Source organism: Bison bison, unplaced genomic scaffold, assembly GCF_000754665.1.
Source record: "Bison bison bison isolate TAMUID 2011002044 unplaced genomic scaffold, Bison_UMD1.0 scf7180017864375, whole genome shotgun sequence".
Classification (NCBI taxonomy): domain Eukaryota; kingdom Metazoa; phylum Chordata; class Mammalia; order Artiodactyla; family Bovidae; genus Bison; species Bison bison.
Genome location: NW_011494947.1, coordinates 1223427 through 1242137, shown reverse-complemented (window position 1 = coordinate 1242137; position 18711 = coordinate 1223427). Strand labels below are relative to the sequence as shown.

At 40.7% G+C, this 18711-nt stretch overlaps 1 protein-coding gene across 5 annotated transcripts in view; it reads right to left on the bottom strand.

Annotated features, from left to right (window-relative positions):
• The window catches only part of SETX (senataxin), a 90013-nt gene that overhangs the window by 70606 nt on the left and 696 nt on the right, over positions 1–18711 (bottom strand). For 2 of the 5 annotated variants that reach the window (XM_010856778.1, XM_010856783.1), the window contains exons 2-4: positions 17847–17963; positions 14696–14811; positions 10375–10558 (exon numbers count right to left, since the gene is read on the bottom strand). In XM_010856778.1, coding sequence (XP_010855080.1) covers positions 10375–10558; positions 14696–14751 — 240 coding nt within the window. In that variant the 5' untranslated portion in view covers positions 14752–14811; positions 17847–17963. Of the gene's footprint in view, positions 1–10374; positions 10559–11172; positions 11334–14695; positions 14812–17846; positions 17964–18711 lie in introns of those variants that run through there. The other 3 variants (XM_010856780.1, XM_010856782.1, XM_010856779.1) reach the window with 3 other exon arrangements.

The following is an 18711-nucleotide window of genomic DNA, read 5'->3' as shown; positions in this document are numbered from 1 at the left end:
AATCCAAGGCAAAACAACCCAAAACTTTGTTAGTTTGTTAATCAAACTAACAAAGATCAAACACAAAGAGCAAATATTAAAAGCAGCCAAGGGAAAAGCAACAAATAACACACAAGGGGATCCCCATAAGGATAATAGCTGATCTTTCAACAGAAACTCTTCAGGCCAGAAGGGAATGGCAGGACATACTTAAAGTGATGAAAGAGAAAAACCTACAACAAAGATTACTCTATCCAGCAAAGATTTCATTCAGATATGAAGGAAAAATCAAAAGCTTTACAGACAAGCAAAAGCTGAGAGAATTCTGCACCACCAACCAGCTCTTCAACAAATGATAAAGGATCTTCTCTAGACAGGAAACACAGAAAAGATTAAAAAACAAAAAAACAAAAAAACCCAAAGCAACAAAATAAATGGTAACAGGATCATACTTACTAATTACCACCTTAAATGTAAATGGGTTAAATGCTCCAACCAAAACACAGAGACTGGCTGAATGGATGCAGAAACAACCCCTATATATGCTATCTACAAGGGACCCACCTCAAACCTAGGAACACATATATACTGAAAGCGAAGGGCTGGAAAAGACATTTCATGCAAATGGAGACTAAAAGAAAGCAGGACTAGGAATACTCATATCAGATAAAATGAGCTTAACAGACAAAAAAGGACATACTATATAGTGATCAAAGGGTCAATCCAAGAAGATGATATACCAATTATAAATATATATGCACCCAACATAGAAGCACCTCAATATGTAAGGCAAATGATAACAAGTATGAAAGGGGAAATTAATAGGAACAAAGTAGCAGTGGGGGGCTTTAATACCTCACTCATACCTATGGATAGATCAATAAAAACAGGAAATTACCAAGGAAACACAAACTTTAAATGATACAATCGACAGTCAGACCTAATTGATATCTATAGGGCATTTCATCCGAAAATAATGGATTTCACCTTTTTCTCGAGTGCACATGGAACATTCTCCAGGACAGATCACATCCTGGGCCATGAATTTAGCCTTGGTAAATTTTAGAAAAGGCAGAGGAACCAAAGATCCAATTGCCAACATCTGCTGGATCATCGAAAAAGCAAGACAGTTCCAAAAAAACATCTATTTCTGCTTTATTGACTATGCCAAAGCCTTTGACTGGATCACAATAAACAGTGGAAAATTCTTCAAGAGATGGGAATACCAGACCACCTGACCTGCCTCTTGAGAAACCTATATGCAGGTCAGGAAGCAACAGTTAGAACTGGACATTGAACAACAGACTGGTTCCAAATAGGAAAGTACGTCAAGTATGTCAAGGCTGTGTATTGTCACCCTGCTTATTTAACTTACATGCAGAGTACATCATGAGAAATGCTGGGCTGGAAGAAGCACAAGCTGGAATCAAGATTTCTGGGAGAAATATCAATAAGCTCAGATATGCAGATGACACCACCCTTATGGCAGAAAGTGAAGAGGAACTAAAGAGCCTCTTGATGAAAGTCAAAGAGGAGAGTGAAAAAGTTGGCTTAAAGCTCAACATTCAGAAAACGAAGATCATGGCATCTGGTCCCATCACTTCATGGGAAATAGATGGGGAAACAGTGGAAACAGTGTCAGACTTTCTTTTTTGGGCTTCAGAATCACTGCAGATGGTGATTGCAGCCATGAAATTAAAAGACGCTTAGTCCTTGGAAGGAAAGTTATGACCAACCTGGATAGCATATTCAAAAGCAGAGACATTACTTTGCCAACAAAGGTCCATCTAATCAAGGCTATGGTTTTTCCAGTGGTCATGTATGGATGTGAAAGTTGGCCTATGAAGAAAGCTGAGCACCGAAGAATTGATGCTTTTGAACTGTGGTGTTGGAGAAGACTGTTCAGAGTCCCTTGGGCTGCAAGAAGATCCAACCAGTCCATCCTAAAAGAGATCAGTCCTGGGTGTTCTTTGGAAGGAATGATGCTAAAGCTGAAACTCCAGTACTTTGGCCACCTCATGTGAAGAGTTGACTCACTGGAAAAGACTGTGATGCTGAGAGGGATTGGGGGCAGGAGGAAAAGGGGATGACAGAGGATGAGATGGCTGGATGGCATCACCGACTCAATGGACGTGAGTTTGAGCGAACTCCAGGAGTTGGTGATGGACAGGGAGGCCTGGAGTGCTGCAATTCATGGGGTCGCAAAGAGTCGGACATGACTGAGCGACTGAACTGAACTGAAATTTTTAAAAATTGAAATCATTTCAAGCATCTTTCCTGATCACAATATGCTTAGATGAAAAAAAAAATTATTAAAAATACAAACATGGAGGCTGAACAACATGCTTCTGAATAACCAGATCAAGAAAGAAATCAAAAAGGAAATCAAAATATGCATAGAAACAAATGCAAACAAGACAATCCCAAACCTATTAGTTCAGTTGCTCAGTTGTGTCTGACTCTCTGCGACCCCATGGACTGCAGAACGCCAGGCCTCCCTATCATCCATCACCAACTCCCGGAGCTTGCTCAAACTCATGTCCATCGAGTTAGTGATGCCATCCAAACATCTCATTCTCTGTCATCACCTTCTCCTCCAGCCTTCAATCTTTCCTAGCATCAGGGTCTCTTCTAATGAGTCTGTTCTTCTCATCAGGTGGCCAAAGTACAAGAGCTTCAGCATCAGTCCATCCAGTGAGTATTCAGGACTGATTGGATCTTCTTGAAGTCCAAGGGACTCTCAAGACTCTTCAACACCACAGTTCAAAAGCATCAATCCTTTGGCACTCAGCTTTCTTTACGGTCTCACATCCATATATGACTACTGGAAAACCATCGCTTTGACTAGGTGGACCCTTGTTCGCAAAGTAATGTCTCTGGCTTTCTAATACGCTGTCTAGGTTGGTCATAGGTTTTCTTCAAAAGAGCAAGCATCTTTTAATGTCATGGCTACAGTCACCATCTGCAGTGATTCTGGAACCCAAAAAAGCAAGTTTCCCACTGTTTCCATTGTTTCCCCATGTATTTGCCATCAAATGATGGGACCAGATGCCATGATCTTAGTTTTCTGAATTTTGACTTTTAAGCTAGCATCTTCACTTTCCTCTTTCACTTTCATCAAGATGCTCTTTAGTTCTCCACTTTCTGCAATAAGGGTGGTGTCATCTGCATATCTGAGGTTATTGATATTTCTCCCAGCAACCTTGATTCCAGCTTGTGCTTCATCCAGCCTGGCATTTCGCATAATGTACTCTGCAAGTTAAGTAAGAAGGGTAACAATATACAGCCTTGATGCCTTTCCCAATTTGGAACCAGCCTATTGTTCCATGTCCATTTCTGTTGCTTTCTGATTTGCACACATATTTCTCAGGAGGCAGGTGAGGTGGTCTGGTATTTCCATCTCGAAGAATTTTCCAGTTTGTGTGATCCACAGTCAAAGGCTTTGGCATAGTCAATAAGGCATAAATAGATGTTTTTCTGGAACTCTTCCTTTTTCCATGATCCAGCGGATGTTGGCACTCTGCCTTTTCTAAAACCAGCCTGAACATCTGGAAGTTCATGGTTCATGTACTGTTGAAGCCTGGCTTGGAGAATTTTGAGCATTACTTTGCTAGAATGTGAGATGAGTGCAACTATGCAGTACTTTGAACAATTTTTGGCACTGCCTTTCTTTGGGATTGGAATGAAAACTGACCTTTGCCTGTTCTGTGGCCACTGCTGAGTTTTCCAAATTTGCTGGGATATTGAGTACAGCACTTTCACAGCATCATCATTTAGAATTCGAGACAGCTCAACTGGAATTCCATCACCTCCACTAGCTTTGTTTGTAGTGAGGCTTCCTAAGGCCCACTTGACTTTGCATTCCAGGATGTCTGGCTCTAGGTGAGTGATTACACCATCGTGGTTATCTGAGTCATTAAGATCTTTTTTGTATAGTTCTTCTGTATATTGTTGCCACCTCTATTCAATATCTTCTGCTTCTGCTGGGTCCATTCCATTTCTATCCTTTATTGTGCCCATCTTTGCATGAAATGTTCCCTTGGAACTCTAATTTTCTTGAAGAGATCTCTAGTCTTTCCCGTTCTATTGTTTTCCTCTATTTCTTTGCACTGATCACTGAGGAAGGCTCTCTTGTCTCTCCTTGTTCTTCTTTGAACTCTGCATTCAAATGGGTATATCTTTCCTTTCTCCTTTGCCTTTAGCTTCTCTTTTCACAGATACTTGTAAGGCCTTCTCAGACAACCGTTTTGCCTTTTTGCATTTCTTTTTCTTGGAGATGGTCTTGATCACTGCCTCCTGTACAATGTTACAAACCTCCATCCATAGTTCTTCAGGCACTCTATCAGATCTAATCCCTTGAATCTATTTGTCACTTCCACTGTATAATCACAAGGGATTTGATTTAGGTCATACATGAATGGTCCAGTGGTTTTCCCTACTTTCTTCATTTAAATCTAAAATTTACAATAATTTTCCAAAATCTATGGGGTTCAGTAAAAGCAGTGCTAAGAGGGAGGCTCATGGCAACACAAGCCTACCTCAAGAAACAAGAGAAACATCAAGTAAACAACCTAACTTTACACCTAAAGCAACTAGAAAAAGTGAAAAGAATCCTGAAGTTAGTAGAAGGAAAGAAATCATGAAAATTAGAGCAGAGATAAAGTGAAAAAGAACAAAGGAGACTATATCAAAACTCAACAAAAGTAAAAGCTCGTTTTGTGAGAAGATAAATAAAATAGACAAATCTTTGGCCAGACTCACCAAGGAAAAAAAAGAATCAAATCAATAAAATTAGAAATGAAAGTGGAGAAATCACAACAGACAACACAGAAATACAAAAGATCAAAGACTACTATAAGCAATTATATACCAAAAAAATGGACAACTTGGAAGAAATGGACAAATTATTAGAAAAGTATAACCTTCCAAAACTGAACCAGGAATAAACAGAAAAGCTTTAACAGACCCATCACAAGCACAGAAATCAAAACTGTAATAAAAAATCTTCCAACATACCAAAGCGCAGAATCTGGCTTCACAGGTAAATTTTAGCAAAAATTAAGAGAAGTGCTAACACCCATCCCATTCAAACTCTTCCAGAAAATTGCAGAGGAAGGTAAACTCCCAAACTCATTCTATCAGTTTAGTTCAGTTGCTCACTTGTGTCCAACTCTTTGAGACCCCATGAATTGCAGCACGCCAGGCCTCCCTGTCCATCACCAACTCCCGGAGTTCACTCAAACTCACGTCCATTGAGTCAGTGATGCCGTCCAGCCATCTCATCTTCTTTGTCCCCTTTTCCTCCTGCACCCAATCCCTCCCAGCATCAGAGTCTTTTCCAATGAGTCAACTCTTTGCATGAGGTGGCCAAAGTACTGGAGTTTCAGCTTTAGCATCATTCCTTCCAAAGAACACCCAGGACTGATCTCCTTTAGGATGGACTGGTTGGATCTTCTTGCAGCCCAAGGGACTCTCAAGAGTCTTCTCCAACACCACAGTTCAAAAGCATCAATTCTTCAGTGCTCAGCTTTCTTCACAGGCCAACTCTCACATCCATACATGACCACAGGAAAAACCATAGCCTTGACTGCTGCTGCTGCTAAGTGGCTTCAGTCGTGTCCGACTCTGTGCGACCCCATAGACGGCAGCCCACCAGGCTCCCCTGTCCCTGGGATTCTCCAGGCAAGAAAGAACACTGGAGTGGGTTGCCATTTCCCTCTCCAATGCATTAAAGTGAAAAGTGAAAGTCAAGTCACTCAGTACTGTTCGACTCTCAGCGACCCCATAGACGGACCTTTGTTGGCAAAGTAATGTCTCTGCTTTTGAATATGCTATCCAGGTTGGTCATAACTTTCCTTCCAAGGACTAAGCGTCTTTTAATTTCATGGCTGCAATCACCATCTGCAGTGATTCTGAAGCCCAAAAAAGAAAGTCTGACACTGTTTCCACTGTTTCCCCATCTATTTCCCATGAAGTGATGGGACCAGATGCCATGATCTTCGTTTTCTGAATGTTGAGCTTTAAGCCAACTTTTTCACTCTCCTCTTTGACTTTCATCAAGAGGCTCTTTAGTTCCTCTTCACTTTCTGCCATAAGGGTGGTGTCATCTGCATATCTGAGCTTATTGATATTTCTCCCAGAAATCTTGATTCCAGCTTGTGCTTCTTCCAGCCCAGCATTTCTCATGATGTACTCTGCATGTAAGTTAAATAAGCAGGGTGACAATACACAGCCTTGACATACTTGACGTACTTTCCTATTTGGAACCAGTCTGTTGTTCAATGTCCAGTTCTAACTGTTGCTTCCTGACCTGCATATAGGTTTCTCAAGAGGCAGGTCAGGTGGTCTGGTATTCCCATCTCTTGAAGAATTTTCCACTGTTTATTGTGATCCAGTCAAAGGCTTTGGCATAGTCAATAAAGCAGAAATAGATGTTTTTTTGGAACTGTCTTGCTTTTTCGATGATCCAGCAGATGTTGGCAATTGGATCTTTGGTTCCTCTGCCTTTTCTAAAACCAGCTTGAACATCTGGAATTTCACAGCTCACATATTGCTGAAGCGTGGCTTGGAGAATTTTGAGCATTACTTTACTAGCGTGTGAGATGAGTGCAATTGTGCGGTAGTTTGAGCATTCTTTGGCATTACCTTTCTTTGGGATTGGAATGAAAACTGAGCTTTTCCAGTCCTGTGGCCACTGCTGAGTTTTCCAAATGTGCTGCCATATTGAGTGCAGCACTTTCACAGCATCATCTTTCAGGATTTGAAATAGCTCAACTGGAATGCCATCAACTCCACTAGCTTTGTTTGTAGTGATGCTTTCTAAGGCCCACTTGACTTCACATTCCAGGATGTCTGGCTCTAGGTAAGTGATCATACCATCGTGAGTATCTTGGTCGTGAATATCTTTTTTGTACAGTTCTTCTGTGTATTCCTGCCACCTCTTCTTAATATCTGCTTCTGTTAGGTCCATACCATTTCTGTCCTTTATCAAGCCCATCTCTGCATGAAATGTTCCCTTGGTATCTCTAATTTTCTTGCAGAGATCTCTAGTCTTTCCCATTCTGTTGTTTGCACTGATCGCTGAGGAAGGCTTTCTTATCTCTCCTTGTTATTCTTTGGAACTCTGCATTCAGATGCTTTTATCTTTCCTTTTCTCCTTGGCTTTTCACTTCTCTTCTTTTCACAGGTATTTGAAGGCCTCCTTAGACAACTATTTTGCTTTTTTGCATTTCTTTTCCATGGGGGTGGTCTTCATCCCTGTCTCTTGCACAATGTCACGAACCTCCGTCCATAGTTCATCAGGCACTCTATCTATCAGATCTAGTCCCTTAAATCTATTTCTCACTTCCACTGTATAATCATAAGGGATTTGATTTAGGTCATACCTGAATGGTCTAGTGGTTTTCCCTACTTTCTTCAATTTAAATCCGAATTTGGCATCACCCAAATATCAAAATCAGACATAGATGCCACAAAAAAAGAATACTACAGCTTAGTATCGCTGATGAACATAGATGCAAATGTCCTCAACAAAATTCTAGCAAACAGAATCCAACAACATATTAAAAAGATCATACGACCAAGGGGGTTTATCCCAGGGATGCAAGGATTCTTCAATATTTGCAAATCAATGTGATACACCATATATTAACAAATTGAAAGATAAAAACCATATGGTATATCTCAATAGATGCAGAGAAAGCCTTTGAAAAATTCAACACCCATTAATGATTTAAAAACTCTCCAGAAAGCAGGCATAGAAGGAACATACCTCAACATAAAAGCCATATATGACAAACTCACAGCAAACATAATCCTCAATGGTGAAAAACTGAAAGCATTTCCTCTAAAATCAGGAACAAGACAAGAACACCCACTCTCACCACTACTATTCAACATAGTTTTCAAAGTCCTAGCCACACTAACCAGAGAAGAAAAAGAAATAAAGGGAATCCAGATTGGAAAGGAGGTAAAACTCTCAGTTTGCAGATGACATGATCATCTATATAGAAAACCCAAAAGACACAACCAGAAAATTACTAGAGCTAATAAATGAATATAGTAAAGGTGCAGGATATAAAATTAATACACAAGAATCCCTTGCATTCCTATAAACTAACAATCAGAAAACAGAAAGAGAAATTAAGGAAACAATCCCATTCACCATTGCAACAAAAAGAATAAAATACTTAGGAATAAATTTACCTAAACAATCAGAAGACTTATATATAGAAAACTATAAAACACTGATGAAAGAAATCAAAGACGACACAAATAGATGAAGGAATATACCATGTTCATGAACTGGAAGAATCAATATAATGAAAATGAGTATACTACCCAAAACAATCTATAGTCAATGCAATTCGTATCAAGCTACCAACAGTATTTTTCAAAGAACTAGAACAAATAATTTCAAAATTTGTATGGAAATACAAACCTTAAATAGCCAAAGCAACCTTGAAAAAGAAAAATGGAACTAGAGGAATCAACCTGCCTGACTTCAGACTATACTACAAAGCTAGTCATCAAGACAGTATGGTACCGACACAGAAATATACATCAATGGAACAAAATAGAAAGCCCAGAGATAAACCCACACACCTATGGACACCTTATCTTCAACAAAGGAGGCAAAAATATACAATGGAGAAAAAATAAATCTCTTTAACAAGTGGTGCTGGGAAAACTGGTCAACCATCTGTAAAAGATTTAAACTAGTGCATTTTCTAACACCATACACAAAAATAAACTAAAAATGGATTAAAGATATAAATGTAAGACCAAAAACTATAACACTCTTAGAGGAAAACACAGAACACTGTCTGACATAAATCACAGCAAGATCCTCTATGATTCCACCTCCCAGAGTAATGGAAATAAAAACAAAAATAAACAAATGGGACCTAATTAAACCTAAAAGCTTTACACAATGAAGGAAGCTATGAGCAAGGTGAAAAGGCAGCCTTCAGAATAGCAGAAAAGAACAGCAAACAAAACAACTGACAAAGAATTAATCTCCAAAACACATAAGCAGCTCATGCAGCTCAATACCAGAAAACTAAACAGCCCAATCAAAAAGTGGGCCAAAAAACTAAACAGACATTTCTCCAAAGATATACAGATGGGTAACAAACACATGAAAAGATGCTCAACATCACTCATTATCAGAGAAATTCAAAGCAAAACCACAATGAGGTACCATCTCACGTCAGTCAGAATGGCTGCCATCAAAGTCTACGAACAATAAATATGGGAGTGTGTGTGGAAAAAAGGGAACCCTCTTACACTGTTGGTGGGAATGCAAATTGGCACAGTCACTATGGAGAACCATGTGGCAATTCCTTAAAAAAAATGGAAATAAAACTGCCATACGACCCAGCAATCCTGCTGCTGGGGATAGACACTGAGGAAACCAGAATGGAAAGAGACACATGTATCCCAATGTTCACTGCAGCAGTGCAGTGACAACAGCTAGGACATGGGACCTAGATGTCCATTGCAGACAAATGGATAAGGAAGTTTTGGTACATATACACAATGGAATATTATTTAGCTATAAAAAAGAACGCATTTGAGTCAGTTCTAATGAGGTGGATGTAAGTGGAGCCTATTACACGGAGTGAAGTAAGTCAGAAAGAGAAACACCAATACAGTATATCAACGCATATATATGGAATTTAGAAAAGACAATAACAATGACCCTATATGCAAGATAGCACAAGAGACACAGATGTAAAGAACAGACTTTTGGACTATGTGGAAGAAGGCAAGGGTGGGACAATTTGAGAGAATAGCATTGAAACATGTATATTACCATGTGTAAAACAGATGACCAGTGTAACGGGCACTCAAAGCCAGTGCTCTGGGACAACCCAGAAGGATAGGGTGGCAAGGATGATGGGAGGGGGGTTCAGGATGGGGGGATACATGTACACCCATGGCTGACTCATGTCGATGTACAGCAAAAGCCACAATAGTGTAAAGTAATTAGCCTCCAATTAAAAGAAATAATTTAAATTTTTTTTTTAAATGAAAAGAAGAAAAAAAAGTAACTATTGGCCATTCAAACACCTGCCTGTAACACTGTCAAACACAATGACATAAAAACATGGAACCAAAAAAAAACCCATACACATTTCATAAAACTGCTTTACATAAAATGACTATAAAAGGAGAATTATAAAATTCTGCTTTAAGTGTCAATTCCATTAGTTAATAAGCAATTACTCAGCACCCACTCTCTACAAGTAATGAGTTAGGTACTAGCAATACTTTAACCTTCACAGTTTAAATCATACTGTCAAGGTCCTTGAATGCTTCCAATACAGTTCAAATGTATCCCCTTTCTAGTTATCAAGCTCAGGAAAAAACCACCCATCTCATATAAATTACCTCATGTAAGAACGGCAATTCGTCCCTTGCTTTGTGGTATTCAGCCACACACTCCAAGCAGTAGCAGAGGTCTTCATCAGCTGTCTGAAATTCACTGGAGTGGGTCCTGGATGCATAGCGTTGTAGGAAGTCAGTGGTGGAGGTACCACCTGGGGTACACCAACAACATGTACTCATTCTGCACCTGTACCCAGAAAAGAAGACATTGAAAGATTAAAAGAAAATATCACATAACACTTTAGGACTATTCTGGTAGAGAATGGGTACACTTCCTACTGATGATCCTGTCTTCAACTTAAAATGTGCCTCCATCACATCCAGAACATTCTGCTGGCCAGCTTACCAATCCCTGGCTAAACTCAATCTGAGACTACTTGTAAAAACTTTTATCTGTGACATATGAAAAATAATGCAATGAAAGCAGTTAGTAACAAACATCATAAGGTGACATACAGCTGTACTATAAAGGAGGCTCCAAACTACTCAGTACTGATAGAAAATATACAGAAACAGAATTATCAATGTTCTCAAAGTACAGACTTTGGAGGGCTTCCCTGGTGGTTCAATGGTGAAGAATCCACCTGCCAATGCAGAAGACAGAGGTTCGATCCCTGGTCCAAGAAAATTCCACATACCTTGGAGCAACTAAGCCCGTGTACCATAACTATTGAGCCTGTGTTCTAGAACCTGGGAGCCACAACTACTGTGCCCGAGCGCCCTACAACCCATACTCTGCAACAAGAGAAGACATCACGATGAGAAGCTTGAGCACTGCAATGAAGAATAGCCCCTACTCACCACAACTAGAAAAAAGCCCATGCAGCAACTGAGACCAAGCACAGCCAAAAATAAATAAAGTACAGACGTTGGAGTGTTCTAAATCATGTACTGGAGTCAAGTCAAAAGGTCAGGAAACCTTTCACATTCTCTGAGGCCATCTTCCAGAAATTCCTGGAAACCTAAAAAATCCATAAATATTACTCCACACCAATAACAAAACTTCATACAGAGAAGAATTTTTTCTACTGGTTAGAAAGTACATATATGAATTTACATGTGTGTGTATAAATTGCTGCCCATAACTCACTGCTCATCAATTTAGTATAAACCATAATGGCTACAAGTACAACGGCTACAAGCCTATTACTACTGAGTTTCATATTTTCATACTACTGAGTTTTTGATAGTTTCCAATTTTGGATTGTATAATACCATCAGAGCCTCCACCATCCAAACTCAAGTAAAAAGAGTTAAGATAAAATTAATTTCCCAAATCCTAGCAGTCTCAAAGAGAACAAAGTAGCAAGATGGTACCTGGAAACAAGAGGAAATCCCAAGAACCAAATATGTCAAAGGCTTGAAGGAAAACAGTCAAGTTTATCAGAACTACAGATGGCATGAAGCAGAGGATTAGCAAACAGGATGGAAGCCAAATCCAAAGAGATCTCCAATTCTAATGAGGTGTAATAAAAGCAAGCTAAGATGCCACTAAATGCATATAAAAGCAAAGAGAAAGTTTACTGTCAGTAAGCAGTACACTATGGCTAAACAGAAAGCACGTGTTTTGCACTGAAACAAAAGGCTGGGGCAGGGAAAATATAAGTGAGTCTGAGGCATCTTGTAGCAACAGAAATAAAGTGCTCAAAACACAGATGGATGGGAACATGTCAAAGGGACATATTAGCCACCAACTTGAAAGAGATCCCTGTGGCCAAAGCTGAAAGAATTTTGAGTAACAAAATAGTGTACTATTGGATTATAAGCCACAGTACAAATATACATGAATCCATACTGATACAAATGAATAAACAAATGTGGAGAAAGACACAAATTTTTCTTATAAAAGAACTGCAAATAATATAGATACTCCCTATTTCAGGAAGTAGAGCTTAATCTCATCTTGAGTCAAGGCTGGACTTAGTGAAACACTTTCAATGAAAAGTGAAAATCACACATAGAGTGGCTGCTGCTACTGCTGCTAAGTCGTTTCAGTCGTGTTCAACTGTGTGCGACCCCATAGACGGCAGCCCGCCAGGCTCAGCCATCCCTGGGATTCTCCAGGCAAGAACACCGGAGTGGGTTGCCATTTCCTTCTCCAATGCATGAACGTGGAGACGCCTGGCAAACAAAACTTTAACCAAGTCATCAAGGTTAATATCACCGGTGCTAAGCCATGTTGGTAACCCCTGACACAGTGTGATGAGGCAGGAACTTCAACTCTGCAATATGCTGCCCAAAACCACAGCCCCAGTCCATCCCCAAGAAAAACATCAGACAAGGCATTATCCAAACAGCTATGAGCTGTCTTTGACGACAAAAAAGAAAACCACACCCAAGGGAAATCAAACCAACTGTTTTATACTATGAAAATGTTTTATGTTTTATTGCAAACTGGGCCAGGAAATTACCCAACAAACTTGATCTTGAAACCTTGATCTTAACTATCTAATGAATGTACAGTATCAGCCTAATGGGAAAGTTACAAACCCATCTGTAAACCCAATGAAATTCATTTCCTCACCGGATGAACTTAAACCATTCATTCTCATCAGGAGGGACAACATTCTCAAGGAGATGAAAACTAGTGGACACAAAAAAAGTCCCACTCTTTTATGTATAAAGCACAGATATACATAAAGAGGTATGTAATATATTGGTGCTATTAAAATCTATGGGAAATTCGTAAGACAGAAATGCCTGAAAAGCTTCCTTTCAGAGAGGGAGAAGGGACAACAAAAGGTTAAGAAATATGATTCAGGTCACTGCTTATTTGGGGACAAACTTCAATGTGTGAAATTTTTAAACGCATATCACCCTAAAATTCAGAATAAACAAACTCTGCTAATGGGAGATCAATCACATCTTGACAAATCTTATAACTTCTGGATAATCAAAAACATGCATGCCTTGTGAACTGAATTTTTAAATTAATTAAATATTAACTGCATTTTTTTTCATGCTTCTGAAAAGAATTCAGGGCAGCTTTCAACATTAAAGTACATATAGAAAAGGATATTTTAAAAGGAGATTTAGAGAGAGAAATCAAAACTGATTTAGAAAAAATTTCACTAAGTCCTAATTTAGGAGCTTCCTGAAAAGCAGAACAAAAACATAACAGGAATTACACAGTCCTCCTCTGAAAAGCAAAAAATATGTGAGTTAGACTGGAGAGTCTTGCCCTTTCTTGACACTACTTCTAATTCAATAACATTTTTAAGGGTGCTGCAAACAAGGGAATACAGAGTAATATAATGGACACGATGTCACTGTGTCTCTGCAGGATATAGATTTCAAAGAACTTCTTATACCTTAAAACACAGTACTATAATACCAGAAAGTCTGCACAAGCTGGGTTTTTCCCGTTAATGAAATCTAATTTATTAAGTTTCACTGTCTACAGGGTGTGGAAACAGAAAACAAAACTTAGGGGAGATTTCTCAAACATCAATTGCTTCAACCTTGATTTGAACAAGTAATGGACTGCAGTCAACTGAAACTTTGAAGAAATGAACGTACTGAAATACAAATAAAATGCTGTATACTTTGAGTTGTTCAGTCACTAAGTCGTGTCCGACTCTTTGCGACCCTTCAGACTGCAGCATGCCAGTCTTCCCTGTCCCTCACTATCTCCCAGAGTTTGCTCAGACTCATGTCCACGAGTCAGTGATGCTATCTAAGCATCTCATCCTCTGTCACCCCCTTCTCCTTTTGCCTTCAATCTTTCCCAGCATCAGGGTCTTTTCCAATGAGTCGGCTCTTCGCATCAGGTGGCCAAAATACCGGAGCTTCAGCTTCAGCATCAGTCCTTCCAATAAATATTAAGGGTTAGTTAGCAAAAGAAACCTTCTATTAAGAAAATTATGGAAGGACCTCCCCAGAAGTCCAGTGATTAAGACTCCACACTTCCAAGGCAGGAGGTACATGTAAGATCCCACATGTGCTGCCAAAGGAAAGAAAAGAATTATGGAGTTTGATTTTTATTCAACTCATTCAAAGAGCTAGCCTACTTCCACATTCCAGAAAGCAAAACTATAAATTTTCTCAAAGTAGTTGGAAGTTACTGCCATACAACAAGTAAGAAGGGAATTCAGAACACAGAACAGTGCTATAGAGCCCATCAACAACAGAAACATCTGTTTCCATAGCTCCTCTCAAAAGGTCATAAACGGGTGTTGTTATGTCCTTAAAACAAAACCATCATTGGCCTGATAGTTAAGCCCAAAAAATGTGAACAGGGTAAAGTAAGTACATTGTGATTTTTCTTTAAAGGGAAAACTGCTGGTAGATGGCCATGAACCTTGCAAGTTTGTGCACAACTCACTTCTTCTGGAAGGCAGTTTTGTTAATTTCATCAGCGTTTTTACTGCTGGGAACCATTACTGAACCACAAATGCAGGTGTCCAGGGAATCCTCAAGCTGCAGAAATCAGAGCTGCTCCTGTGCATTAAAGAGAGAGCTGATTTGACGATCACAAAGGATGCTTCAACAGAGATGTAATTGTTACTTTCCACTGACTTAGCCAGGGCTACCATTTCTCAGTAACAGCTGGCCAGACACTTCACATAATAATCACTTTCTTCTACCCTTCCTAGCTAAAAGTTCTTGGAATTTTTTATTTATTGGCTGCACCAAACAGCATGTGGGAACCTAGCTCCCCCACCAGGTATCAAATCAGTGCCCCCTGCATTAGAAGCCAGAGTCCTAACCACTGGACCACCAAGTCCCACTTCTTAGAATTTAATTATTTAATTTAATTTTAAAAAATTTTTTATTTAAAATTAAAAAAAAAATTTAATTTAATTTAATTATTAAAAACTTCTTTGCAATTGCTTTCATTTATTTTTCCCCCCTCAGCTGGGCTAAGTGGCTTGTGGGATCTTAGTTCCCCGAAACTGAACTAAGGGACTGAACCCAGCCTGCGGCAGTGAAAGCACCGAGTCCACAGAGAACGTTTCAGCACCAGCAAGCTAACCCTTGAAAAAATAATTTATTTGGTTCCTTTGCACTCTGGGTTCTATCTTACATTTCACTGAATGTTTTCACAAAAGTCCCTAATAATCTCTGTAATATCAAATCCAGTTGGGTCTTTACTGGACTCCAAAACGTGAAAATGCCAACATTTAATCCACAGCTAAGATACAATTCTCCTTTCACTTCCTCTACCCAATCTCTGAACCATCTGGTTCCTTTTCCCCCACCTAATATCAAAACGTCCAAAGGTTTGTCCTCAGGGTTCCATCCTCCTCTTCATTCAGTATCCTCTTTCTAGGTGACTTAATTCAACCCATTAACTACTACTTATACTGAAGCTTCCCAAAGACTAAAAATGTATTTAAACTCAGTGCAATGCTTACCTATGTTTCAGCTACTCAATAATGATAGCCTAGCCTAAAATTCCAGAAAGATATACAGCTGTCCCTCAGTACTTACAAGCAACTAGTTCTAGAAGCTAAACCCCCACCATGGATACCAAAATCTGCAGATGCTCAACTCCCCACATAAAACAGTGTAGCACAAAGAACACAGCTGGCTCTCTGTACTCACATATGTGAAATCTAAAGATATGGAAGGCCGACTCTACTTAATATCCAACTGTATAAAAAATCTCTCCTCACCTGACTGGTGCATCAGAGTAAACAGGACCAGAACAGAACAAAGTCCTTCCCTTAAATCTGTGATCTGTCCTGTATTCTCTATATCCATGGTATTACCATGCAGTTTTCAAACCAGTAACCTGTTAATTGTATTCTCTCTTCCCTTAGATCCATCTCTACAAGTTCCACAGTGTCTACCACCTTAATTACATCTGCACTTAACAGTCAGTGAGACTGCCACTGCCTTAATACATTTTCACTATTTGCCTAGATTCCCTAAGAAAACATAAATGATCTGCCTCTTGTTTGATCCTAAAGGAGATCAGTCCTGGGTGTTCATTGGAAGGACTGATGTTGAAGCTGAAATTCCAATACTTTGGCCACCTGATGTGAAGAGCTGACTCATTCGAAAAGACCCTGATGCTGGGAAAGATTGAGGGCAGGAGAAGGGGACAACAGAGGATGAGATGGTTGGATGGCATCACCGACTCGATGGACATGGGTTTGGGTGGACTCCAGGAGTTGGTGATAGACAGGGAAGCCTGGCGTGCTGCGGTTCATGGGGTCACAAAGAGTCAGACATGACTGAGCGACTGAACTGAGCTTGTTTGATCCAAAATCAATTCTTCCCCAAAATGCCGCCAAAGGCCAAACCAAAAACTGGACTTTGAAAGCACAAATGAGTCCTCTTCATCTGGGCAATAACTTTTGAGCTCACCACACCAGTCCCTGCAAGAGCTGGCTTCAGCATCATCTATTGCCATTTCCCCATCATTTGCTCTTCCTAAAATGCCTCCTGGTATTTGGCAGTACCTGCATTTATGGGAGCTCTTCTGCCTTTAACACCTACCCTTCAGACCTCTACTGCTAAGTCACTTCAGTTGTGTCCGACTCTGTGCGACCCCATAGACGGCAGCCCACCAAGCTCCTCTGTCCGTGGGATTCTCCAGGCAAGAACACTGGAGTGGGTTGCCATTTCCTCCTCTAATGCATGCAAGTGAAAAGTGAAAGTGAAGTCGCTCAGTCGTGTCTGACTCCTAGTGACCCCAAGGACTGCAGCCTAGCAGGCTCCTCCGTCCATGGGATTTTCCAGGCAAGAGTACTGGAGTGGGGTGCCACTGCCTTCTCCTGGATCTTAAACCTGAATACACATGACTCACCAAAGGAACCTGGCAGACCTCTACCTGGATCTTAAACCTGAATACACATGACTCACCAAAGGAACTTGGGAGAAAAAAGCAGATGGTTGAGGTACCACTGATAAAATTCAGGTTCAATCTAAAACAATTCCAGCAGTGAGTCCAATAAAAGGACAGATTTGAGATCTACCTATGTGCAATTCATCTCTGAGCATCATCATGCCTGGGGGCTAGTAGTCTAACTCAGCCCCTCCCTTTCCAGTTTCTTTGACTTTCTTCTTAGTCCTCTCAGGACTCTATACAGTTTCTATCACTACATTCACCTTGTCAGACTGAGGTGCTTACTGTCAGATGTTTCCCACATACATGCTCCATCTTCAAAAATTTTGAGTCTTTCAAGGGGCAAGGTTCTGTTTTGTATATACTTTACTTCAGTGCTGGGCACATATTAAATGACTGAAAAAAAATACCTTAAATGTTAATTTAACAATTACCTGGAGTAGTTCCTGGTGGTCCAGTGGTTAAAAAATCACCTTGCCAACGCAGGAGCCATAGGTTCCATCCCTGGTCCAGGAAAATCCCACATGCCCTGGGGCAACTACTGAATTCTGCCCTAGAAACCATGCTCCACAAGAGAAGCCACCTCAATGAGAAGCCCACACACCGCAACTAGAGAATGCCCACAGCAACTAACACCCAGCACAGTCAAAAATACATAAATCTTAAAAAAAAAAATTACCTGAGGTGATGGCCTACAGAGAAGTGATCCTCTCAGTTGAGATGCCTGGATTTATTTGGGAATGGGTGAGGATCTGCATTCATATACACCCAGACTCTGGCTCCACAAAGAACATTTCTGAAAAGGGAAAACAAAACTGAGGAAATTGTTTATATACTTTCATCTGAGTTTCACATCAATACTTACAGAGCGGAATGTTAACCATTTGATGAAAAAGCTCGGACTCACATTATAGACAACTTGCCTGTGGGTCTACTGCCATTCTGACTCCACAGGGGAAAGTAGTTTCACGGGAGACCTCGTCCCCACATAGGGGACAGCGAGCCACTTTGTCAAAAAAAACCCCAATCAGCAAATGTGAGTTCAGTCCTAGGACCGTCAGTAACTAATTCATCTCTGTCGCTTTAAATGGCAAACCGATCCTTCGAGCCTCGTGACGGTTCCTTCACGGTCTTGGTACACTGTCGCTCCTGGGAGATGGGGAAGGCGGCAAAGCCCCTTGTGGCTGGCTGTCAGCGATACATCGCCTTCAGGTGGGGCAGGAGGACTCAGGTGGCCACGCGGAAGTGGCACTCTCTCCAAAGCCACGGACCCCATCAGGAGAAAGGAGAGGGCGTCGAGAGGGCAGAGACTTTCCACAGCGAGACCCCCCTCCCCCATCAGTCCCACCGAAACTACACAGTGCCCAGAACCAGAACCGCTCACACGGGACCGCAGTGTAGACGACGTGAAAGGAGAGGACGGGGGTCCCAATGCCCGAGGCCCCGGGGCGCGAGAGGCACAGGAGGGCGGTCCAGCGGACTCGGCGGGGATGCTCCCGCTTCGCGCTCCTCAACTCTGCCGAAGGACGCGGCCAAGCTCGCGC